Consider the following 23,209-nt stretch of genomic DNA (forward strand, 5'->3'; position numbering starts at 1 on the left):
AGGAAAATCATTTAAATAGAAAAAGGAAATCACAAGTCTCTTATTAATAATACTTAGAACATAAAATAAAAACAAAACAAACATGATTTTTATCCTAACGTTCGAATTTGTCACCAGTTGACTCAGTCTTTTGACTTTTGAAAACTGAAACTCTTTTCCTAACTCCGTTAGATAGACAGAGAGATACTCGAAACAGAGGAGATTCGTCAAAATTGGAGACGGCTCATGTGAGTATGCCTGCTTTTCTTCTTTCTTGTACAATTTGGTATGCAATTTGCAATAGAAAGTCCCCATTGGCATCTGGAACTTGGACTAGGGACTTGTAAATTACTTACTTTCAATCCTTCATATCAAAACATTGAAACAAACTTATCGATGCTCTTATCAGAGCTACCTCCTTCGGAAACAGCATCTTGAGCTAACACTTTCCATTTCTCAGCATTCTTTCTAATCTCTTTCCCTTTCTCCCCTTCCATTACTTCACCCACACGTCTCACAATCTCTTCTCTTCTCACTAGCCCATCACCTTCTGCTTTAACCCTAACCCCAACCTTCCACACATCCTCCATGAACTTTGCGTTCGTGGGCTGATCTGTCCAATGTGGCATACCAATCATCGGAACTCCCAAACTCAACCCCTCTGACATCGAGTTCCATCCACAGTGTGTCAAGAAACAACCGATCGATTCATGTGCAAGTACTTCAAGCTGAGGGCTCCAGCTCACGATTAGTCCCTTCTCACCTATTTCATCTACAAAGTTTCTTGGGATTTTGTCCGTTTCTGTCTCTCTCACAACCCACAAGAAGAAACGACCGGTCTGTTTTAGACCCTCCGCGAGTTCCATCATTTGATCTTCTTTTAGAATCACCAAGCTTCCGAATGATACGTAGACAACAGAATTAGGCTGCTTTGAGTTCAGCCACTCGATGCATTCAGTGACTTTTGCATTGAAGAGGCTAAATCCGTAACTTTTGTCTTCAGACAGTCGTTTGTCTAAATACATCGATGGAACCATTGGTCCAATATTCAAGACTGGCCACAAGCTTTGGACCCATTTCAATACCTACGAGCAACAAAAATACAAATAAATATCAAATTAACCATAATCACACAAATAAATAAGCGATATACATCTATGGATATATTCTCTGTACCTTTTCCTCCAACTTATCGAAAGTGTTGCACAACAAAATGTCGACTTGATCAATGTTGGAGAGCTGATCGACCACAATCCTTAGTATATTAGGGTAAGAGGACGATTCGCAGAGGAAAGACGGCAAATCATTCGCACTCAGCATCGGGAACGACGGGAAAGATGCTAACGTAGAGTGATCGTACTTTGTTGGCGGTACAGAGAACGAACCCTTGAAAACATGGTAGTAAATAGCTGTTACAAGCCAAGGTTGAGTGAAAAACACGGCACCCCTCAAACCATAACTATGAGCTACATCAAGAAGCCATGGCATGGTGGAGTCGTACACGAGGGCTCTGGGGTGATTTCCAGACAGTTTCATGTCTTCAATCAACTTCGGTAAGCTGTTTTTGATGCTGGTTTCTACTCTTTCCATGTAATCATCGAGGTCTTCTAAAGGCTCTTCGCCCTCTTGGAAGCCATTGGGGATAGGGAAGACAGTGATTGAGTCGTCCTCTGTTTTGTATGGAGGCGTGGGCTTGTCGGAGACGAGGACAAGAGTGAGCTGAAGACCTTTTGAGGCTAATCGTTTGCAGAACTGGGACATTGGAGTTATGTGTCCTTGTCCTGGGAAAGGCAGAACGATAACATGAGATCCCTCTCTCATTTTCTCTTTTAAGTTTTGTTCTTACTGACTCTAGTTTTTGGTGTACGGCTGTTGTAGATGTGTGTACGTAGATTTATATTATCGGATTAGAGGACGACTTTGATTTTAATACGTCTTTCGTGGGGTAGGACTACAATCCAAAAGGGTCGAGGTTCCGTGGCGACCAAGATGTGTGGACCAGAGACCGAGGTCAATGATAATGCAACCCACCAATCCATGTTATCATAATTGTTTTAGTTTATTTTAGTTTATTGTTAGCATGTGACATATATTATTAAATAACTTGCAACATATATGTGGGTCAGTACGTGTTTATCAAGAAAAAAAACAGAACATATGTACATATTAGATTAGATTCTTTTTGTCATCTTCCAGGAGAGAGCTGGAGTAGAGGACACTGCAGCATCTTTCACCTGTGTATTACTGTTGATGTCACTGCTTATGTAACCCGGATCCAAATTGTAAACCATTGATAGTTAAAGCTTAATATAACTGCTTCAATAATTTTTATTAGGGTTTAATAGCTTAACCGAGAGCATTTTTTAATATGAAGATTTAACCGATAGCTGCTTGTATGTTTTTGTTTGTGTTTTTTAAACGTGAATAACATTGCTTGATAATAAGATTTACCTTTTAACATTTATAAACTTCAAAATGACATTATCATAAAAAGAAAGAAAAGTATTCAAAAAAAAAAAAAAAACTAGCAATTTTATATTTTCTGTTAATTCGTCGCCAATTTTTTTTTTTTTTTTCTTTTATCACACACAAATGAGAGAATACGCAAACAAACATAATGAAAAGACTTCAACGCCGTCCCACTTGGAAATCTAATCTGTCAACGTGGTGTTCTCGTATTGGCGATTCGCAATTCTCCGGAGCACATGTATGCAAGAAATAGAAATCAAATTTAGCTGTCCGAGTTACTTTTTTTTTTTTTTTTTTTACTTTTTACGTTTAATTCCTCTGGGAAACCCGTGATAAAATTGGTCAAATCATAAATCATAGTTGAAACAGAAAATACAGTTCTTAACCTATATAATAAAAGGATGAGTCGACCTGTCGACCCTTATTCAGTTGTTTGTATCATATTACATGGTCGGTGTTATTTTTTCACCGGCTAGTCGGTAAGATAATGTAAATTAAACCGGCAGGGAGACATATAAAAGATGATGACAAGGATTCACTAACTTTAGTTCTTAGTGCAATTCAAGATCAGCCATATATAATAATGTCTTTCGATGTTATATTCTCCCTCAAATCATTCTAACTTAATTCCAATTCTTATTATAAAAAAAACATTTGTGGCCTTCATTAAAGAAGCAAAATTGTTAATTCTCCCCACTTTTAAAACGTCGCCGTTTTTAGTGTTGACGTTTTGAGTAGTATGCAAATTTGCTACTACTTTTTCGTGACCTTTGGATTTCCTCTCTGTATTGTGTGATTTATAATAAGAATTGGAATTAAGTTACCAAAGGTTGGGTTCTTTCGCTTCGCTTCTAATTTTTGTTTCTTTTTCCTTTTAGCGTTGAGTTCGTGATTCCAAAATCAATGGTTGTAATTTGTGAACTTTTAAACTAACCAGATACTGTGTATCTAAGAGATGATTCTTCCGAGAATTGGGTAAAATCTCAGAATTCTGAGTTTCTGGATAAGAATGATTCTCAACCAATAATTGTTAAACAACAATGATCAAGGCTCTTCCTATTTTTTTTTGTTTTCTTCTTGCTTAATGATTCTGTTTCTCTTCGTTTTCGCGTCGTTCCAGTTTCTGGTTTTGGTTTATTTCTCTCAGTGACTCTGAATCTTGCCGTAACATTCATGTTTTGATCTGTTTTTAGTGGGTAACCTTGATGTTTTTGTTCTTCGTACTACTTAGTTTTTCCTCTTGGTCTTTATAATCTCTGTATGACTGCCTCTGTATTTCTCATTGAGGGTTCATGTCTAATGAAGCTTATTGGAATACAAAGACATTGTCTTGGAATCAAAATCGGGTTTTTAGTTCATTCCTGTTCACGTCCATGTTTGATAGTTTTTGAATCCAAAGTTGACGCTTACTTTGTGTTCGATGATTTTCTTAAGTAGGGGACTTGAGTCTTGGTTAGAGAAAATTTGAGATTGACTCTTTACTCTGATACATAACTCATGGTTGCTTTTTGCATTTGATCTCAACAGATTGGAGAACCGGTAACCTATTGTGACTTCGCGGGTTTGGTGGTCTGATGGCTTGTTCAGATGGTAAATTCACGCGTGTGTTTGATATAGGAGTAGAAGAAGAAGAGTCTTTCTATGCTCCTCGTGATCATGTCTTCACTCTGCTTCAACCTACTTCACCACCAACAATGTCTAGTACCAAGAACATTCCAAAACCGCCTCCTCTTCCTTGTTTTACCTTCCAGCGTTTTCAAGCTTCCACAAGGACACCTTTGAGCTTATCACGCCTTGTTGTGCCCAAAGAAGCAGTAGAAACTTGGGATAAGCTTTTCAAGCAAGGATTTGGAGCAGATACCTTTGTTGAAATCGATAACAAATCTCGGTTTCCAGTTCATTCAAGTGTCTTGGTGAGTTTTTTGTAAAGATTTTACTCTGTTTTAGCTCATGGGAATATAGGATAACTCATTGGGGTCACTGGCCACATTTTTAGTGCTTACTGATGATATATATTAAAAGGTTTTGTCCTCTCCAGGCTGCAGCCTCACCCGTTATGGCGAAACTTCTGAAAAAATCAAGGAATAAAAATGGAAAAACATACCTCAAAATCTTCGGAGTGCCTTATGAAGCATCATTCGCTTTCTATACTCTTCCTGGTATGTTCCATGTGTTCAAATGGATATTGCTTTCATAATGCTAGTTTCTCCTGCCTAATATTAAAACCTGCAGCTACGAGGAGGAAGAAATGAAGAAGTTTGTGCTCCACTTATTGGTTCTGTCACACTGCTACTCTATACCATCTCTGAAAAAAGTTTTTGTATAGAGGTTCTTGATAATGGATGGATTAACAAGGAGAATGTGATCGATGTGCTTCAGTTGGCGCGGAACTGCGACGCAACTAGAATTTGCTTTGTATGTTTCTCGATGGTCATCAAAGACTTCAAATCTGTATCTTCAACAGAGGGATGGAAAGTGATGAAACGAGCTAATCCTCTGCTTGAACAAGAGCTCGTTGAGGCAGTCGTTGAAGCAGACACTCGGAAACAAGAGAGAAGGAGAAAACTTGAGGACAAAAAAGTGTATCTGCAGCTTTATGAAGCCATGGAAGCTCTTGTCCACATATGTAGTGAAGGTTGTGGGACAATTGGACCTCGTGATAAGGCTCTTAAAGGAAGCCAAACCGTGTGTAAGTTCCCGGCGTGTAAAGGACTTGAAGGTGCACTCAGACATTTCTTGGGATGCAAGTCTAGGGCCTCATGTCCTCATTGCAAAAGGATGTGGCAGCTTCTTCAGCTTCACTCTTGTATCTGTGGGGATTCGGATTCTTGCAAAGTCCCTCTCTGCTGGTACAGATTGTAATCAGTTTCATTTCACATTACAGACAACTGCAATCTTCAGACACAAAATGTAATCATTTTCTTTTAACGTGTAGGAATTTCAAGGTGAAAATGAAGAAGCTTAGCAAGAAAGAAGAATCTACATGGCGATTGCTTGTAGAGAACATTATTACGGCAAAGAACAGTCTCGGGCCGTTCTCTTCACCTTCACGTCCTTCTGTTTTGATATAAGACAGTGTATAGCCACAAAAAGAAACGTATATATGCAGTGTTAAACGAAAACGTCTATGTGCAAAGTGTAAAGTGTCTGTTGCATAGCATACGGCGCACAATAGAGGTCTTGAACAAACATTGTCAATACCATGTTTGTTATAATACAACATGCCGAATCGTGATCCGTGACAGTAATGTCAAGCATCATTGTACACNATATATATATATATATATATATATATATATATATATATATATATATTACGTTAGATATTCAAATCTAATATTGGTCGTAAACGACCAAAGAAAAGACACTGAAGATATATATATTAATGATAATCATATGATGTCATGACTAAACATATTTCAAGTTGAGTTATCTAGTGCAAAATGTATATTTCCTAGTTAATGAAAAATCAACCTTCTTACAATTAAAACGATTATTATACTTTTTGTAAGGATGATAATTGATATGATACGGCGGGTCTCTCGTTGACTTTTGGGGGTGTTTTGACTTTGCATAGTCACCAAGAGCAAGTAGCTAATATAAATCACTCGACTTTCAATTTGTTTAAGTTTGGTCTTAAGACTTTACCTCCAATCAAATTATTTTTTCCGACTTTAAAAGAAAACTGCAAACTTCATCAACATCAAAACAACAAAAACCCAATTTTAGTTGTCTTTTAATTTCCTTGTTTTTCAAGAAACCAGACGAAAATGGAAACATTTCGTTTTCTCTATTTGATATATTCAGCAACGTTTGCATTGTGTCTCATCGTTTCGGTTCATGCACAAGACCAATCAGGTTCTTTTTTTTAACTATTCATGACTATTTTCTTGTGAAGAAAGTATAGTCCTTCAATCTTTATTGGTTGCATGATCATAGGTTTCATAAGCATCGACTGTGGTATCCCAAGTGGATCATCGTACAAAGACGACGCAACGGGTATAAACTACGTCTCAGATTCATCCTTTGTTGAAACCGGAGTCTCCAAATCGATTCCCTTCACAGCTCAAAGACAGCTTCAAACCCTAAGGAGCTTTCCTGAAGGTTCTAGAAACTGCTACACACTGATTCCAAATCAAGGGAAGGGCAAGAAGTACCTCATAAGAGCTAGTTTCATGTACGGTAGCTACGACGGAGAGAATGGTTCACCCGAGTTTGATCTGTTTCTTGGTGGAAATATCTGGGATACTCTCTTGCTCAGCAATGGATCGATCGTTGTTTCCAAAGAAGTCGTTTACTTGAGTCAAGCTGAGAAAATATTTGTTTGTTTGGGAAACAAAGGCAAAGGTACTCCATTTATCTCGACTTTAGAGCTTAGGTTTCTCGGAAAAGACAACACGACGTATGATTCTCCAAACGGTGCTCTGTTCTTCTCCAGACGCTGGGACTTTGGCTCTCTCATGGATTCACCTGTCAGGTAATGCTCTGTTTCGTACTCTGTTTTGTGATCTGTCTCGTGCTTTGTTAATAACTCTGTTTCTGAATGGGTTACAACTTTGACATAAGAAGATTTTTTTTTTTTTTGGTGTGAGTCAGATATGATGATGACGTGTTCGATAGAATCTGGATACCTCGCAACTTTGGCTATTGTAGAGAGATCAATACCTCACTTCCAGTGATCTCAAACAACAATAGTTACAACCTTTCCAGTTTGGTGATGAGTACAGCGATGACTCCAACAAACACAACAAGACCCATCACAATGACTTTGGAAAACAGTGATCCAAATGTCAGGTACTTTGTTTACATGCACTTCGCTGAGGTTGAAGATCTTAGTCTCAAACCAAACCAGACCAGAGAGTTCGACATCAGCATTAACGGTGTAACAGTTGCTTCTGGCTTCAGCCCCAAGTATCTTCAAACTAACACTGTTTTTCTAAACCCTGAGAGCCAAACCGAGATAGGGTTTTCTCTCGTAAGAACTCCCAAGTCTACTCTTCGGCCAATCGTTAACGCTCTAGAGATCTATATTGCAAACAGTTTCTCGCAGTCTCTCACTAACCAAGAGGATGGTATGTGATACTAAAATGGCTAACAAAGTTCAATCATTTTTTTCTCGGTTTGATCCATGGATTTGCTAGAAACTTATAGGAGACGCGGTTACAAATCTAAAGGCGAGTTACAAAGTAAAGAAGAACTGGCAAGGAGATCCTTGTTTGCCTAACGACTACATTTGGGAGGGCCTTAATTGTAGTTATGATAGTCTTACTTCTCCCAGAATCACATCACTGTAAGTGTAGTTTAACTTTCATCTCTTCTTGATCAATCCGTAGGTATTGTATATTGACTAGAAAATTTTGTTATTGGAGGCAGGAACTTATCATCTAGCGGGTTAACGGGTCACATATCTCCATCCTTCTCTAACCTCACAATGATTCAGGAGCTGTGAGTTTATCTATACCTATACTTTTGTATTTTGTTAAACAGTTTTTATAAACTTGAACTTTATTATCAGGGACTTATCAAACAACGGCCTAACTGGAGACATTCCAGAGTTTCTGTCAAAACTGAAGTTCTTGAGGGTTTTGTAAGTTATATAGAGTATAGACATATCGATGCAATAACAAATTAGAATGGTAACTACGGACTATTAACTCTTAATAATTTCTGCAGAAAGCTAGAGAAGAATAAGCTAACCGGTTTAGTCCCATCCGAGTTATTAGAGAGATCAAAGAGCGGATCGTTCTCGCTACATGTTGGAGAGAATCCAGAACTCTGTACAGAAATTTCTTGCGGAAAAAGCAACAGCAAAAAACTCGTGATCCCGCTGGTCGCATCATTTGCAGCAATGTTCATTCTCTTGTTATTGTCTGGTGTGTTTTGGAGAATGAAAAACCGGAGAAACAAGTCCGGTAAAAAATCTACCTCTATCTCTATGTCTTTATCTTTTTTACGTACCTATCTATCTGTTTATCACATAACCAATTGTTAAAACTTTTATTTTTGCAAAGTAAACTCTGCGGTGGAAGAAAATGCAGAAAACGGAGCAAGAAACAATCTAACGGCGAAATCGGAAAACAAATTATTGTTTACCTTTGCAGACGTTGTAAAGATGACAAATAACTTCGGTCGAGTCCTCGGCAAAGGAGGTTTTGGAACAGTCTACCATGGCTACTATAACAACCTTCAAGTCGCTGTTAAACTTTTATCAGAAACATCAGCTCAAGGATTCAAAGAGTTTCGCTCCGAGGTAATGTAGTAGAATTCTAGGTACTTATTGATTCCAAAAAGAGATGCAAATTAACACTACCTCCTATATATATATTCACATAGGTTGAAGTTCTTGTGAGAGTTCACCACGTACACCTCACTGCGCTGATCGGTTATTTCCATGATGGTGATCAAATGGGATTGATCTATGAGTTCATGGCTAACGGCAACATGGCAGATCATCTCGCAGGAAAGTATGACCATACATTGACCTGGACTCAACGGCTTCAGATTGCACTTGATGCAGCACAAGGTATGACCAAAGTTTTGATCTTTTATATTTTAGGTTATGAATTAGACCGAAAGTTTTCATCTTTAACGAAAATGATCTCAATGAAGGGCTTGAGTATCTTCACTGGATGCAAACCTGCGATAGTTCATAGAGATGTGAAAACTTCCAACACATTGTTGAACGATAAAACAGAGCAAAGCTTGCGGATTTTGGACTCTCCCGGAGTTTTCACACAGAGCGTCGTTCTCACGTATCCACTCTAGTAGCTGGAACTCCAGGATATCTCGACCCGCTGTTAGTTTTCTCTCTTTATCTCTCTACCAAACATCAATGTTTTAGTAACTTTATGATGTTTCTTAAACGATGTGTATAGATGCTTTGAGACAAACGGGTTAAACGAGAAGAGTGACATTTACAGCTTTGGAGTTGTTCTGTTAGAGATCATTACGGGCAAAACAGCGATCAGTGCTTCACAAACGAAGCGTGTTCATGTGAGTGATTGGGTGATATCGATCTTGAGGTCTACGAATGATGTGAACAATGTAATAGATCCGAAGATGGGGAAAGATATTGATGCAAACTCTGTATGGAAAGTTGTGGAGCTAGCTTTGGCCTCTGTTTCGCAGAACGTCTCTGACAGGCCACACATGCAACAAAATGTTATAGGATTGAAAGAGTGCCTTCTTCAAAGAGAAGAGAATTACAACAACTATTGATGGATGTCACAAGACCCACAACACAAACAGATTGTTATAGAAACAACGGGTTTGTGTTGCTGCTATATGTAGAGCCCAAATTTGTTTATTTTTCTTTTATGGTGCAAAGTGTAAACTTGTTTCCTTTTCAGTAGTTTTGGTTCTCTTATTTAAGGATTTTAGGTGAAATTATGCCTAAAAAAAAATTATATGACAAGGTAATCAAATTTCTGAAACAGAAATAAAATAAAATAGCTGTCTTCATACTGGCTCATAGGGGGCAAAAAAAGAGAGAGAGACCAAAGATAAGAAGAAAAAAAAAGGTAGTACCAGTAAGAGTACCTAATCCGGTCGCCACAAGGAAAAAAAGAGGACAAGAAGATAGTGACAACGAGACAAAGCCCAAAACCGCGTTGGCCCCCAAAAACCAAAAACGTACCTTTTAAAGAAAACGCTGATTACCCCCCCTTTGGACTTTTGCGTCGCACGGTCTGTGCCCTCCTCTGTCCCCACAAATCTCTCTAATTTTTTTTTATTTTTACTCACGCGATCGCTGCGTCTGCGTTTTGAAAAACAGCGTTTCTTCTAACCGCTCCACGTGAGTTGATTCATCATCATTCATAGAGCCAGTTTTGGTGTTCGTGCGGCACACTCGCGCTTCTCCTGAGCGTCTGATGAGTCTCTCTCTCTCTCCTGTGAAATAGCATTTAATTTTGTCTTATTTGTCTTTCTGTTAATTTACTGGTGCTCCTTTATAAATTTAAAATCAAATCTAACTAGTTTATTAAACTATCCTTGATTTAATTGTGTGTTTTAGGAGAACTAGTTATTAAAAACAGTCGTACTACTAGTTAGAGAGAATAGTATATTTTGGGAAGTGATGTTTTTTCTTACCCATTTTTATTTATTTATCTATGCAACTGATTGATTTGATTGATTGATTTACATATTTTATCTTGAAATATTAACAACCAATCAATATCTTGGTGAATTTCAAAAGAGAAGAGAACAAATCAAAATTCAAAGAAATAAAAAGCAGAAAAAAGTAGAAACAAAAAGATTGATGGCGCAGAGAGAGTTGGTCAAATGTGTTGACAAAAAATTAATAACCATTCCAAATGTCACTATCAAATAAAGAAAATAATACTACTAGTTTCTCTACGAACGAGCATTTGGAAAAAAAAATATATATATATACTAGTTAATAAAATAAAGAGCAACATCTCTACCTGGGACTGATATTGGCAAGACCTATCCCTCTCTACGATGGGTTGTATGTTAGCTGTCAAATTATAATTAATTTAGCGTACATACATTAGTTCGTTTATTTGATGTACTTTAAAAAGCATAGGTTAAAACAAATTCTATGTAACCATAGTCCGAAGACTAAAGACTAATTCTGAACACTAACCTAATTATCTTTAGTCATGGAATGTTATACTAATCTTTTTATCTGCAGATTTTGTCAAATAGGAGTAGATAGATGGTGGTGTAGGGGCATGCAGCAGTCGTAACTACGTCACTAACTTGCATAGTCATAGATCTTAATGTTGGATTGGAGATCTTAAACAAACAAACAAAAAAACTCGTTTTATACTACGAGGGCTAGTTTATATACTCATTAGACACAAACGTATCCAAAAATATTGATAGTAGACAAGAAGACTAAAAAAAAAGAACTATAGAATTATAATTTATACAATACAAACTACTTCACCCAAAGAAAGAGTCGAGAGGAAAAAGACATATCCCGTATACAAAAAAGCAGTTCCCATCTATTTGCTTTCGTTTGGAGCGACACAAGTTTCTTCTATCTCTATTACTCTCCTTTTCTCACGCCGAGATTTCTGCTACTGCTCTAATATCTCTCACGGCCTTTTAAAAGAAACGACGCCATTTTCTCACCAAAGCCTTCCTTGGCTCTTCATGGACACCGTTTAAGCTCAATGACTGACTACTACTAAGCAACTGGTGTATATATATAGTAACTTCGGGTTTGGAGCTTTGCTTTTTGGACTGAGAGAGAGAGTGAGAGAGAAACGTCTTCTGTGTCTTATCTATCGGGTTTTGTGTTGTCAGAAGCTCTAAGACAAAATAGAACGCAATTATTTTCTAGGGTTCAAACGAAGAAAAAATTGGAGCTTTTCGAGAACTTGTGTGTGGTGGCTTTTTCAAAGAACAAAGCTTTTCTTGATTTTCGTTATTGGTTCTTCTCCGAATTTGTGAGTCCATCTCTCTCCGTAAGCCTCTTTACTCTTTTCTTTATTTGCTCTGTTTTGTTCTTCTTTTTTCTTTACTCTGTTTCTTCACTTAATTTTTGGCTTGATTATACATTTATACATATTTTAGTCGCTTAAAGAAGCTATATCTCTAGATATATTTACTTCTTTCTCATCTTCTTGTTGGATTAGCTTTTGATTTCGTTTATATGACCAAAAAAAGTTACCATCTTTGACTATGTTACCAGATTCTACTCAATAGTTTTGTTATAAGTTGGATTCTTGTTTACATTATTAAATTAACTTCAATACTTCTCTGAGAGTGACTTTTTGTTCTCCTCTGATCCGTGGAGGATTCTGTGTTCTAGTTTTTGGGGTTTTCTTCTCGTGTTTTTAGGGACTCAATGTGATTCATGCATATATGATGTTATTGTCTGTTTATGAGAGAGTATCTGCGAAATAATTTTAGCTTTGTTTGAGCTTATAATTGTGCTTACAAATCTTAAAATATATATCAGCTGATGTGTACTTGAGGCCTAGCCTTTGACCACAAACCCTTGCCTACTTCGTTGACCTCACCTTTGTCTTGGCTTAATATTCTATTCCTAATCCCAATGCCATTTGGTTGGTCCAAATAAAGATCCTCATTTTATAGATCTTGTTATCGTTTTGGTCTGTAATTCACATTAGGGTGGTAACCTCGGGCCGCATGTTATCGTTTTGGTCTGTAATTCATTTTGGTGAATGTTGTGTTTAATGACTTTAAGCATTTCTTATTGACAAAAGGTATGGAATTCTCTAGAGACGCCGGAATGATGATGGAGAATAAGCGGAATGTCTGCTCTCTCGGAGAAAGCAGCATCAAACGTCACAAGTCTGATCTCTCTTTCAATTCCAAGGTCTCTTGCTTTACCTAGTATTCTTGGATTTATGAGTCCTATCAGTGTGTGGTTCAACAGACCAAATAATGCGGTCGTAATGATCCTTCCATCTTTTGTTCTCTTAATGGTGAAACAGGAGAGGAAGGACAAAATTGGAGAACGTATTTCAGCTCTTCAACAGATTGTTTCTCCTCATGGAAAGGTAACTTTGTTTTTGTTAAGCAAATCAAGAGAATTCATCTCTCATCAGCTCATACTAATCTTCAATCTTCTTTACCACAGACCGACACTGCATCAGTTCTTCTAGACGCGATGCATTACATAGAGTTTCTTCATGAACAAGTGAAGGTCGGCAAGTTTCTATTCATCATTTCAATACAGAGCATGATTCATTCATCTTTACTGAATAAACATCTGACTTTTCTTGTTCTTTTCTACAGGTGCTAAGTGCTCCGTATCTGCAAACGATACCTGATGTTACGCAGGTGAGCATGATCTTGAATTTTAACCCCATTTATACCGAGTTCACTATTTATATCCTGCATCTGACATATCTGCTGCTACTGGAACTTGATTATCTTGCACGAACTGATTTTCCCGTCTTTTACCAGGAGGAGCTGGTGCAGTACAGTCTGAGAAACAGAGGATTATGTCTTGTTCCAATGGAGAACACAGTAGGAGTTGCTCAAAGCAACGGAGCTGATATCTGGGCGCCCGTGAATACTCCTGTATCTCCAGCTTTCAGCGTTACATCTCAGTCACCCTTTAGATGACCAATTCGGCTCTTTGCCTACTAAAATCTTCATGTTAAGCCTAAAGAAGATGACCAGTTGTTACTGTTCTGATGATGCCTCTGTAACATAGACAGAGAGACGCATGAGTTTACAACAGTGTGGCGATGGCTGTTATTATTTGACTGCTTAATGCATCCCCTTACTTGGACTTGTGTAATATGCCCAAACAGAAACCAAATGATTCTAATGCAAATTAATCTACTTTCTGTGAAAATTTGCTTAAGATATCTTAGTCGTTCTTAGCAAAACTATGTATCCTAAAGATCCAAGGAAAGCTTTCTTTCAGTGTTGAAGGAAAGAGCGTTGCTCTCCCTACTAATACAGAGCAGAGCACCTTGAATTGGTAGACATACCACAACCACGAGAAATGAATTTGCTTGTAACTGTACCAAACAGCTACGCACAAAATTGAGATTACCGTTTCACAAGAACATTGAATTAAATACATTACCACTGAGATTGCAAAGGTTCAGAACATGCAGACTGTTGATACCGAGGGACCAAATAGCTTGGAGAAAGATAAGATAAGTCTNCATTACATAGAGTTTCTTCATGAACAAGTGAAGGTCGGCAAGTTTCTATTCATCATTTCAATACAGAGCATGATTCATTCATCTTTACTGAATAAACATCTGACTTTTCTTGTTCTTTTCTACAGGTGCTAAGTGCTCCGTATCTGCAAACGATACCTGATGTTACGCAGGTGAGCATGATCTTGAATTTTAACCCCATTTATACCGAGTTCACTATTTATATCCTGCATCTGACATATCTGCTGCTACTGGAACTTGATTATCTTGCACGAACTGATTTTCCCGTCTTTTACCAGGAGGAGCTGGTGCAGTACAGTCTGAGAAACAGAGGATTATGTCTTGTTCCAATGGAGAACACAGTAGGAGTTGCTCAAAGCAACGGAGCTGATATCTGGGCGCCCGTGAATACTCCTGTATCTCCAGCTTTCAGCGTTACATCTCAGTCACCCTTTAGATGACCAATTCGGCTCTTTGCCTACTAAAATCTTCATGTTAAGCCTAAAGAAGATGACCAGTTGTTACTGTTCTGATGATGCCTCTGTAACATAGACAGAGAGACGCATGAGTTTACAACAGTGTGGCGATGGCTGTTATTATTTGACTGCTTAATGCATCCCCTTACTTGGACTTGTGTAATATGCCCAAACAGAAACCAAATGATTCTAATGCAAATTAATCTACTTTCTGTGAAAATTTGCTTAAGATATCTTAGTCGTTCTTAGCAAAACTATGTATCCTAAAGATCCAAGGAAAGCTTTCTTTCAGTGTTGAAGGAAAGAGCGTTGCTCTCCCTACTAATACAGAGCAGAGCACCTTGAATTGGTAGACATACCACAACCACGAGAAATGAATTTGCTTGTAACTGTACCAAACAGCTACGCACAAAATTGAGATTACCGTTTCACAAGAACATTGAATTAAATACATTACCACTGAGATTGCAAAGGTTCAGAACATGCAGACTGTTGATACCGAGGGACCAAATAGCTTGGAGAAAGATAAGATAAGTCTGTCATAATGTGTTTTTAACGACTAGATCACAATGCTTTGGCATATGTAAATGTGACAGGGAAGATCATCATCTTCTTCAGCCCTACAAGGATAAGACTAACTTGCTGCAGTAGTCTTGACCTTCTCCCTCATATACTGGAGTAGATGTTCGCGTTTCCAGTTGTCGATTCTGCAAAACAAGCAAATCAAGAAACAAATAGGGTCAGCTACAACTTTGAAGGAATGAAGCTCTTTTGCTGATAGAGGGAGGATGAGGTGTTGAACGCATCACTAGTTTTGATTTATTCATGCTCCTTAAAAATGTTAGAATCATCATCCAAAACCAACTTTCATTAGAGGTTAATCATACAGCAGATCCGTGGATGGTTACATCTACACATTAATCTACTATGCTAACATGGATATATCAGGTCATCTTGAAAGTCCTAAACCAGGTCCATCGAGCTCAACCCAAACTAAAATTTAAGAATATTCCAGAGTAATGAGTTGAGCAAAGAGGGGTAAAGCAAATTTTACCTTATTGATTCCTTATGTTCACCAGCTTCATCGAGCATGATCAACTTGGGTGGGGAGTTGAAAATGTACTGAACTTTTACACTAGGGAACTTGTCTTTCTCTTCTTCAATAAAACCAACAATTTCAGGATAGAAAACCAACTTTCTCATACACACCTCTAATATAGCCCCGGAATAAGTAACCTGCAGTCACGAACAAAATTGCAAACGAGTAACCATCACTCCTCCTTCTCTTCACTGAATGAATGTTAGAGAAGATGTTTCTGTCTCCATCTAATGTATTCAGCTTCAAAAAGCATTGCAAATTCCATGGCTAGTAAATCATTACCTTGCTCATGGAATCCTCAGAATCATCAGCACAACACTTCAAGCAATCAGATACCAACTCTGCAATTGCAATTCAATCATAAGATTGATGATTTTAAAATTCAGTAACTACGAAGAGAATGATCTTAGCTCATAAATTCACAAAAACTAAACACATTCTTCTCTCTTGTTAAATCTAGAGTCTCTTTGGAGAAACACAAAAAATTGCAAGAGATTAAGATCCACGCAATAGAGAGAAACGAACCTTGGTCCTTGACGTATTCAGAGAGTGAGTGGCAATCGGAGCAGAGAGCAAGACCTGTAAATCCCAGATCCTCGCATTCCTTAGTGCTGAGCTGCTCTTTTGCTGAGATCGTCGATGCCAAAATCAAAATCATCATCGCCATCATCTTCGCTGATAATACAACCATCATCTTCATCTCTCTCTCTCTGGCTCATCAGCAGATCCAAAGTCTTCGCAGATCCGACGATAGTGTAATGTTTGTTGCTGCCTTGCTCTCTCTATGATCCGATCCGGTCAATTCCGGTTTAAAATCTCAGAAACTGAAATAGAAAAAGATCATCTCCGGTTTATTAAATAGGAAAACCGGAAAAGTGTTTAACCGACTCGAAAAAGTGTTAAAAACCCAAATCAACATGATGACACGCCTGCGACTGCGACCAATCTAAAACCCCCTAAAACCCTAAAAATCAAAATCGCTCCACCGAGAGAGACGATGGATCACATAGCAGCGGCGGAGGAGCAAATTGTAACGGAGAGGATGAAAAGAAAATTCGAAGAAGTTAACGCAGCTGCTCAGTCGCAACTCTCTCCTATTCAAGATCACATCAATTTCACCCTTCAGGTATATATACACAAACTTACATGATTTTGTAGCATTCCCTTGCTTGTAAGTATGGTGTTGCCTATATGCCTTCGTGTTGATTTTGGTTCGGATTAACAGTTCATGAATTTAAAGTATCGCTCTTTCTCTCTCTCTTGTAACAAAAGGAGCTACTTTTTAGTGGCCAATTCAAAGGTCTGTTTTAGTTAAAGTTCTCTTGTGGTGAATCTCTCTTTCCAGTGATGTTTTAACTAAGTTTTCTTAGCTAAATTTTTATACAATCTGTGTAGTTCAATCTTAGTAAGAAGCTGTGTCTTCTTCTAGTTCCTGAAAACTGAACCTTGATGTAGTTTTGATTAAATCTGTTCTGTATAACTATCTATATAAATCAAGTTTTTATGAAAGTGTGTTGTTTTCATATTTATCTGTTTAGTTGATGACCTCGTGAATGAATGATTGAAACCCCCGTAATAATGATTGATTGCAGCAAGCATATTTCAAATGTGCGTACGAGTGCTTTGACAGAAGTAGGAAGCAAGAGGAGATAGCCAACTGTGTTGAGCGCTGCAGTCTTCCAGTTGTCAATGCTCAACAGCATTTCGAAGGCGAGATGGCTCAGTTTCAGGTTCATATGATTTTCAAAATTTTCACAAAGACTGCATACTTTCTTTTGCTAACTTGCAATTGTAATTTGATGCAGGAAAGGATGAACAGATCTCTCATGGTCTGTCAAGACAAGTTTGAGGCTGCAAAGCTCCATCAGAACAGGGTTGATGCCGTCAAAGCTATGGAGAGTTGTGTGAACAGATCCACTCAGGATAATCTCGATACATTGCCTCATATTGTGCAGAGAATGAAGACGTCATTCTCTATTGTCGACTGATAATAATCCTCTGTTGGGAAAAAGGGGCATCTTTACTTTTTTGTCTCTTGTTAATCATAGTTATGTCTTTTCATTATCACTCAATAGATAAACACAATGGGTGGTAGGAGTAGGGTATGGTTAAATATATCAGACCAAATGCTAAACAGTTTGTTTTTTACTTTATATAAGATTATAAAGATCTTGAACAACAAGCTTTTCACAATATGTGGTATGAGGCATTAACATGTCAAGAGTCTCAGAAACCGGATCTGTAAATGTTCAACTGAAAGATATTAAAAGCAATGTGCTTCCAGGAGGACGAAGAATCCGTAAAGCAAACCCTGTAGTTGTTCTTTCTTTAAAGTTGAGATTCTTAAGAAACGTTGATACCAAAACGTAGAAGCTAATTGCTGGAACCAAAACGTTAGTCATCTTGGTCTAAGTCTCTTAGATAAACCGAACGGAGTAGATAATTTTTGAATCGAACCAACCCGAAACTGCTGATTTTATTCGGTGTCGGTTTATCCTTAAGGGGTGTTTTTGTCTTGTTGGTCGTCGTAGAAATTCGCCTATATATATAATAATAATATAGATGCCTCCAGTTTGAATAGCAGCTAAACCCTTAACATCTCCAGAGAGTCCAGAGAGAGAGAGAGACGATGGATCACAAGGCAGTTGCGGAAGAGCAAATCGTATTGGAGAGGATTAGGAGAAAAATCGAGGAAGTAAAAGCAGCTGGGCTGTCGCAGCTCTCTCCTATACAAGAACATATCAGTTTCACCCTTCAGGTATATATATATATTTTAACGATCATATAGTATATGTTTGCGTAGCGTTACTGTTTATCCTAATTTTAATAATATGTTCAAGTATTGCTCGATCTTGTAATAAACCAGGTCGTAATTAACAAGAGTTTTATGAAAGTGTATTGTTTTGAGAATATATATTGAGTTTGCCATAAGATTCATCCCCCTTTTGAATAACAATGAATTGCAGCAAGCTTATTTTAAGTGTGCACACGAGTGCTTTGAGAAAAGAAGAACGAAAGATGTGACAAATAACTGCGTTGAGCTCTGCCGTGTTCCCGTTGTCAATTCTCAACAACGATTCGATAGCGAGATGGCCAAGTTTCAGGTAAAAATTAAAAGGTCCTTAACTAATTCCATAACTACTCTCCGTTTCTGCCATGTACTGAGAAACTTGCAAATATTGTTAATTGGATGCAGGAAAGGATGAACAGATCACTCATGGTATGTCAAGACAAATTTGAGGCTGCGAAGCTAGTTAGTAAAGACAAATTTGAGGCTGCGAAGCTAGGTAGTAGTATTATCAGGATTGATGCCGTCAAAGATCTAGAGGATTGCGTGACCGATGCTGCGGCAGCATTACTTGGCAGCTAAGCAAGAAACGTGCTGTGTTAGTTAGGGTTTTATAGGTTTTTCCCATTTAAAAGTTCGTTAATTAGGGTTCTTAATGTTTGTTTTCTTATTGATTTTGCTTGAAGTAATCTTGAAACCGGACCAAACCGGATCCGATTTTACCCGGTCTTCTTAGTCCAATGTTTGGTTTAATTTGAGATAAAAAGAAAAATAAAATCATAAATAATCAAATCCATCACCGTCTCACCCGAATGAGTCTCTTTCCCGTCGCCGGAGTTACTTCGCCGGCGCTACCGCAACAAGTACCTTTCATCACCCGTAAAAACCACGCCAATCAAAAGATCCAAAAACTTAATCAATCTACCTCCGAAACCATTGTTTCATGGACTTCTCGCATCAATCTCCTCACACGCAATGGTCGGTTAGCGGAGGCAGCCAAAGAATTCACCGATATGAGAGTCGCCGGCGTAGAGCCTAACCACATCACTTTCATCGCTCTACTCTCTGGTTGTGGTGATATTCACTCCGGAAATGAAGCCTTGGGCGATTTGCTTCATGGATATGCTTGTAAACTTGGTCTCGATAGAACCCATGTCATGGTTGGCACCGCAATCCTCGGCATGTACTCAAAACGCGGTCGTGTTAAGAAGGCTAGATTGGTGTTCGATTACATGGTTGATAAAAATTCGGTTACTTGGAATACAATGATCGATGGGTACATGAGGAGTGGTCAAGTCGATAACGCTGTTAAGGTGTTCGACAAAATGCCTGAACGAGACTTGATTTCTTGGACAGCTATGATAAATGGGTTTGTTAAGAAAGGCTTTCACGAGGAAGCTTTGGTATGGTTCCGTGAGATGCAGATCTCAGGAGTGAAACCAGATTACGTTGCTATTATTGCTACTCTCAACGCTTGCACAAACCTAGGTGCTCTCTCCTTTGGATTGTGGGTACATCGTTATGTTATGAGTCAGGGTTTCAAGAACAATGTCAGGGTGAGTAATTCACTGATTGATTTGTATTGTCGTTGCGGGTGTGTTGAGTTTGCTCGTGAAGTTTTTGACAAGATGGAGAAACGAACTGTAGTTTCATGGAATTCAGTCATTGTTGGTTTTGCTGCTAATGGAAACGCCCATGAATCTTTAGTCTACTTCAGGAAAATGCAAGATGAAGGGTTTAAACCTGACGCAGTCACTTTCACCGGTGCACTTACGGCTTGTAGCCATGTAGGTCTAGTTGAAGAAGGTCTTCGATATTTCCAAACGATGAAAAGGGATTACAGAATCTTGCCTCGGATTGAGCATTATGGATGTTTAGTGGATTTGTATAGCCGGGCTGGGAGATTGGAAGACGCTTTGAAAGTGGTAGAGAGCATGCCTATGAAGCCAAATGAAGTTGTGATTGGATCTTTGCTTGCAGCCTGCAGGACTCATGGGAACGATACCGTCTTAGCAGAGAGGCTGATGAAACATCTTAGTGACCTGAATGTGAAAAGCCATTCAAATTATGTGATTCTCTCGAATATGTATGCGGCTGATGGAAAATGGGAAGGAGCAAGTCAGATGAGGAGGAAGATGAAGGGTCTCGGATTAAAGAAGCAGCCTGGCTTTAGTTCCATAGAGATTGATGATTGCACGCATGTCTTCATGGCCGGTGACAGTGCACATGTTGAGACCGCGTATATCCGCGAGGTCCTCGAGCTTGTTTCTTCTGATTTGCGATTACAGGGCTGTGTAGTTGAAAACCTTGCTGGTGATCACCTCAGTGATTGAACTCCAGGGACTTTCACATCCCAATTTTTGTTCAAGTCAGATTGGCGAATTACTGAGCTTTATTTTATAATGATTCAAAGTAAGTGACAATGCATCCATTAGCACAAAATGGTTGACCTTATCGTGGTCATCACCTCACTACAAGCCATTGTTGCTTGCACCAACCTTCTTGCCAGCCCCCTACCTTGATCGTTGCAGTGAAAGATATAGGTATTAAAACATATACAAGACCTGCTAGCTTGAGAGTGTAAATATTCCAACAATTTCATTGTTAATGGATTTTCTAAAGATAGTGTTGTTCTAGGTACATCCGAAATCCGATATTGTTACTGTTGTATCATAAAGGTTAAAATTATCTTTGACGATTATATGTAACACATATCAATTTATTCATAGAAGCGTTTGCATATTAAAGCATGTATCATCGGCAGAACAGTATTTTTTTATATACAAACACTTTTCAACCCAAAACAATTTTTGACTCCATTTCCTCTGCATTGCTCGTATCGATCTTGGGTTGAACTGTTTTAGGCTGGAGATAAACACCGATGTACTGTAGTCCGGAGGCATCGTAAGTCCCATGGAAACCGCCAAACTGAGGAGATTTCCCGAATTTAAACGCGAATTTTTCGTAGCTGGAACCAGAGGTGCCAAAAGGACCGTACTCACTAGTGTTGGTAGTGAATTTGAGAGACCTTATGTGAGGATTGCTAGCTTCATACTTGTAATACTCTCCACTGATTCCAGTTATGTACTCATGCGGGTAGTTAAGCTCTATCTGCTGGGTCCAAATCACATGTTTAGTTATAACCACGTTTTAGTTGGAAATTTAAAGAAGAGTAAAAAAAAAATAAGACTTACAACGTCAAACATGTTGCCGATGAATGGACCGTGACGGTCGGATAAAACAAGCTTCCCGTCCAGAACGAACTGGAATTGGATAGACATAATACCTCCGAGGCTATGAGAGAGAAAGATCTGAGAGATGAAGCCATCGTGTTTTCCTTCGTCCCAGTTTACAATTGTGCTGCTTCTAGCATCATGCTTCCCAACGGGTCCTATCTTCATCTTTTCTTCCATTCTTTTACGACTAAAAGCTTTTGATTAGTTACATAACAAAAATAGGATTACAAAGTACCTTTAAATATGGAGATATCATCATATACAAGTCTTAGAATGGAATATTCCTATCCAATCTTGTATGACTTTCTCTCATTGATTTCTTTAATTTGTCTTTGCCTTCCTCTTCGTTTGACGCCTCGGATTAGAATATTCGTTGCCAATCTTGTAATATCTTCATCTAGTAGCAGCAATCTATTCCTTTCTTTCTTTTGCTTTTGCAAAAATTTAGTTAGTTGAAAAGTCAACCTTTGACTTTATATTTCCTGTGCATTGCTAGTACCGGTTTAAATTGTATTATCAAACCGTCAAAAATTTAATGTTTGTACCGAAGTGGTTTAGACCGCTCTCTTATAAGTTATAATAAGTAATCCGGAGAAACGAGCTATTTCCCCCCGAGCTATTTCCCCCCAAGAACTATCATATCTCGCTTGATGGAGCCCGAACTTAAAAGTTCTACACCTATATCCCCATGAAAATGAATTGCTTCGGTTTATCCGGTGAACCGGAGACCAAACAATATAAACTCAAAATTAAACCAATTATGACCCGATCCCTACATAGTCACGACCCGATTCCTTACCCACAAATTTCCAATTTTCAAATATCACGAACCCTATAATCAACTTGACATTGTTCTTCTTATGTTTTATTTTCTGGGTTCCCATTATCGAATTCGAGCTCCAGAATGAGCAATTTATCAACAAAGTCGACTGGAACTTCCAGTTCTCGTGCGAGAGGAAGAGTTTTCNCTCCTTGAATGCAACTCCATTGAAAAACGCCTGCTTATAGAACAACTCCCCATTCCCACGCCTCATATTCGTACGAGCTCTTGCTGGTCCGTCTTCATCATCGTCTTCACTCTCTGGGTACACATCGTGGCGGATTGGAGGTTTGTCGCTAAAATCCTCAACTAGTTGTTCGATGTGAAATTTGTCTCGATCTTCACCTTCTTCGTCGTAATCACCGCCAGGATATATCTCAACTAACGACATCGTCTCTCAACTCGAAAGAACTCGAAATCGCAGTTTTTAGGGTTCTTCAAGTTTTGGGGATTTTTTCGATTTAGGGTTTTGTTGGGAGAAATTTGGGGATTTTTTGATTTAGGGTTTTCTCGAGATTGAGAGGATGATATATCTGGTTAAATCGACAAATTCGGGTAAAATCAGATTTAATCTGGTCAATTTTGGTTTAGACTATTCGTTAGATGGTTAAGCAAATAGTAAACCGTCACATAACCAGGTCTAGGTGTAAATAGATATAGAACTTTTTTTTCATGGGGATATAGGTGTAGAACTTTTAATTGGGGAACATAGAGATTAGTC

General features: G+C 38.3%; 8 protein-coding genes and 2 pseudogenes across 9 annotated transcripts; 7 read left to right on the forward strand and 3 right to left on the reverse strand.

Moving 5' to 3' along the window:
• LOC104739110 (UDP-glycosyltransferase 74E2-like) lies at window positions 1-1,864 on the reverse strand. Its single transcript, XM_010459360.2, has 2 exons — window positions 1,156-1,864; window positions 1-1,064 (listed from the first exon to the last, which is right to left on the reverse strand). Exons 1-2 carry the CDS (start codon window positions 1,798-1,800, stop codon window positions 351-353), a joined length of 1,359 nt encoding a protein of 452 aa, XP_010457662.1. The 5' UTR covers window positions 1,801-1,864; the 3' UTR covers window positions 1-350.
• On the forward strand, window positions 3,257-5,692 carry LOC104739112 (annotated as a pseudogene).
• Window positions 6,016-9,843, forward strand: LOC104739113 (annotated as a pseudogene).
• On the forward strand, window positions 11,345-13,518 carry LOC104739114 (transcription factor bHLH113-like). Its single transcript, XM_010459362.2, has 6 exons — window positions 11,345-11,885; window positions 12,651-12,763; window positions 12,882-12,947; window positions 13,028-13,093; window positions 13,186-13,230; window positions 13,357-13,518. The coding sequence occupies exons 2-6, from the start codon at window positions 12,653-12,655 to the stop codon at window positions 13,516-13,518; spliced, it is 450 nt and encodes a 149-aa protein (XP_010457664.1). The 5' UTR covers window positions 11,345-11,885; window positions 12,651-12,652.
• LOC104743158 (transcription factor bHLH113-like) lies at window positions 14,016-14,774 on the forward strand. Its single transcript, XM_010464270.1, has 3 exons — window positions 14,016-14,105; window positions 14,198-14,242; window positions 14,369-14,774. Exons 1-3 carry the CDS (start codon window positions 14,016-14,018, stop codon window positions 14,528-14,530), a joined length of 297 nt encoding a protein of 98 aa, XP_010462572.1. The 3' UTR covers window positions 14,531-14,774.
• LOC104739115 (15 kDa selenoprotein-like) lies at window positions 14,972-16,430 on the reverse strand. The gene is made up of 4 exons (XM_010459363.2): window positions 16,170-16,430; window positions 15,927-15,985; window positions 15,600-15,781; window positions 14,972-15,252 (listed from the first exon to the last, which is right to left on the reverse strand). The coding sequence occupies exons 1-4, from the start codon at window positions 16,342-16,344 to the stop codon at window positions 15,180-15,182; spliced, it is 489 nt and encodes a 162-aa protein (XP_010457665.1). The 5' UTR covers window positions 16,345-16,430; the 3' UTR covers window positions 14,972-15,179.
• Window positions 16,557-17,837, forward strand: LOC104739116 (protein FAM136A-like). The gene is made up of 3 exons (XM_010459364.2): window positions 16,557-16,770; window positions 17,237-17,374; window positions 17,450-17,837. The coding sequence occupies exons 1-3, from the start codon at window positions 16,642-16,644 to the stop codon at window positions 17,630-17,632; spliced, it is 450 nt and encodes a 149-aa protein (XP_010457666.1). The 5' UTR covers window positions 16,557-16,641; the 3' UTR covers window positions 17,633-17,837.
• On the forward strand, window positions 18,264-19,121 carry LOC104739117 (protein FAM136A-like). Its single transcript, XM_010459365.2, has 3 exons — window positions 18,264-18,423; window positions 18,599-18,748; window positions 18,841-19,121. Exons 1-3 carry the CDS (start codon window positions 18,274-18,276, stop codon window positions 19,012-19,014), a joined length of 474 nt encoding a protein of 157 aa, XP_010457667.1. The 5' UTR covers window positions 18,264-18,273; the 3' UTR covers window positions 19,015-19,121.
• LOC104739120 (pentatricopeptide repeat-containing protein At1g05750, chloroplastic) lies at window positions 19,220-21,163 on the forward strand. Its single transcript, XM_010459369.1, has one exon. It carries the CDS (start codon window positions 19,245-19,247, stop codon window positions 20,763-20,765), a length of 1,521 nt encoding a protein of 506 aa, XP_010457671.1. The 5' UTR covers window positions 19,220-19,244; the 3' UTR covers window positions 20,766-21,163.
• Window positions 21,106-22,099, reverse strand: LOC104739119 (protein RESTRICTED TEV MOVEMENT 1). 2 transcript variants are annotated; one of them, XM_010459367.2, is made up of 2 exons: window positions 21,627-22,099; window positions 21,106-21,546 (listed from the first exon to the last, which is right to left on the reverse strand). In XM_010459367.2, the coding sequence occupies exons 1-2, from the start codon at window positions 21,843-21,845 to the stop codon at window positions 21,226-21,228; spliced, it is 540 nt and encodes a 179-aa protein (XP_010457669.1). In that variant the 5' UTR covers window positions 21,846-22,099; the 3' UTR covers window positions 21,106-21,225. The 2 variants fall into 2 exon arrangements, with proteins under 2 accessions (XP_010457669.1, XP_010457670.1); XM_010459368.2 differs by having other exon boundaries at window positions 21,106-21,543; window positions 21,627-22,060.

The sequence above is a fragment of the Camelina sativa genome, chromosome 14 (genome assembly GCF_000633955.1).
Source record: "Camelina sativa cultivar DH55 chromosome 14, Cs, whole genome shotgun sequence".
NCBI lineage: Eukaryota > Viridiplantae > Streptophyta > Magnoliopsida > Brassicales > Brassicaceae > Camelina > Camelina sativa.

Bases quoted from the DNA above. Each gene is read 5' to 3' on its own strand.
- LOC104739110 (XM_010459360.2), bottom strand. From the start codon at position 1,800: ATGAGAGAGGGATCTCATGTTATCGTTCTGCCTTTCCCAGGACAAGGA. The intron at 1,065-1,155 runs GTACAGAGAATA...TGTTGCTCGTAG, and splicing joins TCGATAAGTTGGAGGAAAAG to GTATTGAAATGGGTCCAAAG.
- LOC104739114 (XM_010459362.2), top strand. From the start codon at position 12,653: ATGGAATTCTCTAGAGACGCCGGAATGATGATGGAGAATAAGCGGAAT. The intron at 12,764-12,881 runs GTCTCTTGCTTT...ATGGTGAAACAG, and splicing joins ATCTCTCTTTCAATTCCAAG to GAGAGGAAGGACAAAATTGG. The intron at 13,094-13,185 runs GTCGGCAAGTTT...TCTTTTCTACAG, and splicing joins TTCTTCATGAACAAGTGAAG to GTGCTAAGTGCTCCGTATCT.
- LOC104739115 (XM_010459363.2), bottom strand. From the start codon at position 16,344: ATGAAGATGATGGTTGTATTATCAGCGAAGATGATGGCGATGATGATT. The intron at 15,782-15,926 runs GTAATGATTTAC...TCGTGACTGCAG, and splicing joins CTGAGGATTCCATGAGCAAG to GTTACTTATTCCGGGGCTAT. The intron at 15,253-15,599 runs GTAAAATTTGCT...CTTGTTTTGCAG, and splicing joins GAACATAAGGAATCAATAAG to AATCGACAACTGGAAACGCG.
- LOC104739116 (XM_010459364.2), top strand. From the start codon at position 16,642: ATGGATCACATAGCAGCGGCGGAGGAGCAAATTGTAACGGAGAGGATG. The intron at 16,771-17,236 runs GTATATATACAC...GATTGATTGCAG, and splicing joins ACATCAATTTCACCCTTCAG to CAAGCATATTTCAAATGTGC. The intron at 17,375-17,449 runs GTTCATATGATT...AATTTGATGCAG, and splicing joins GCGAGATGGCTCAGTTTCAG to GAAAGGATGAACAGATCTCT.
- LOC104739117 (XM_010459365.2), top strand. From the start codon at position 18,274: ATGGATCACAAGGCAGTTGCGGAAGAGCAAATCGTATTGGAGAGGATT. The intron at 18,424-18,598 runs ATCATATAGTAT...CTTTTGAATAAC, and splicing joins TATATATATATATTTTAACG to AATGAATTGCAGCAAGCTTA. The intron at 18,749-18,840 runs GTAAAAATTAAA...AATTGGATGCAG, and splicing joins GCGAGATGGCCAAGTTTCAG to GAAAGGATGAACAGATCACT.
- LOC104739120 (XM_010459369.1), top strand. From the start codon at position 19,245: ATGAGTCTCTTTCCCGTCGCCGGAGTTACTTCGCCGGCGCTACCGCAA.
- LOC104739119 (XM_010459367.2), bottom strand. From the start codon at position 21,845: ATGGAAGAAAAGATGAAGATAGGACCCGTTGGGAAGCATGATGCTAGA. The intron at 21,547-21,626 runs GTAAGTCTTATT...ATTTGGACCCAG, and splicing joins TCGGCAACATGTTTGACGTT to CAGATAGAGCTTAACTACCC.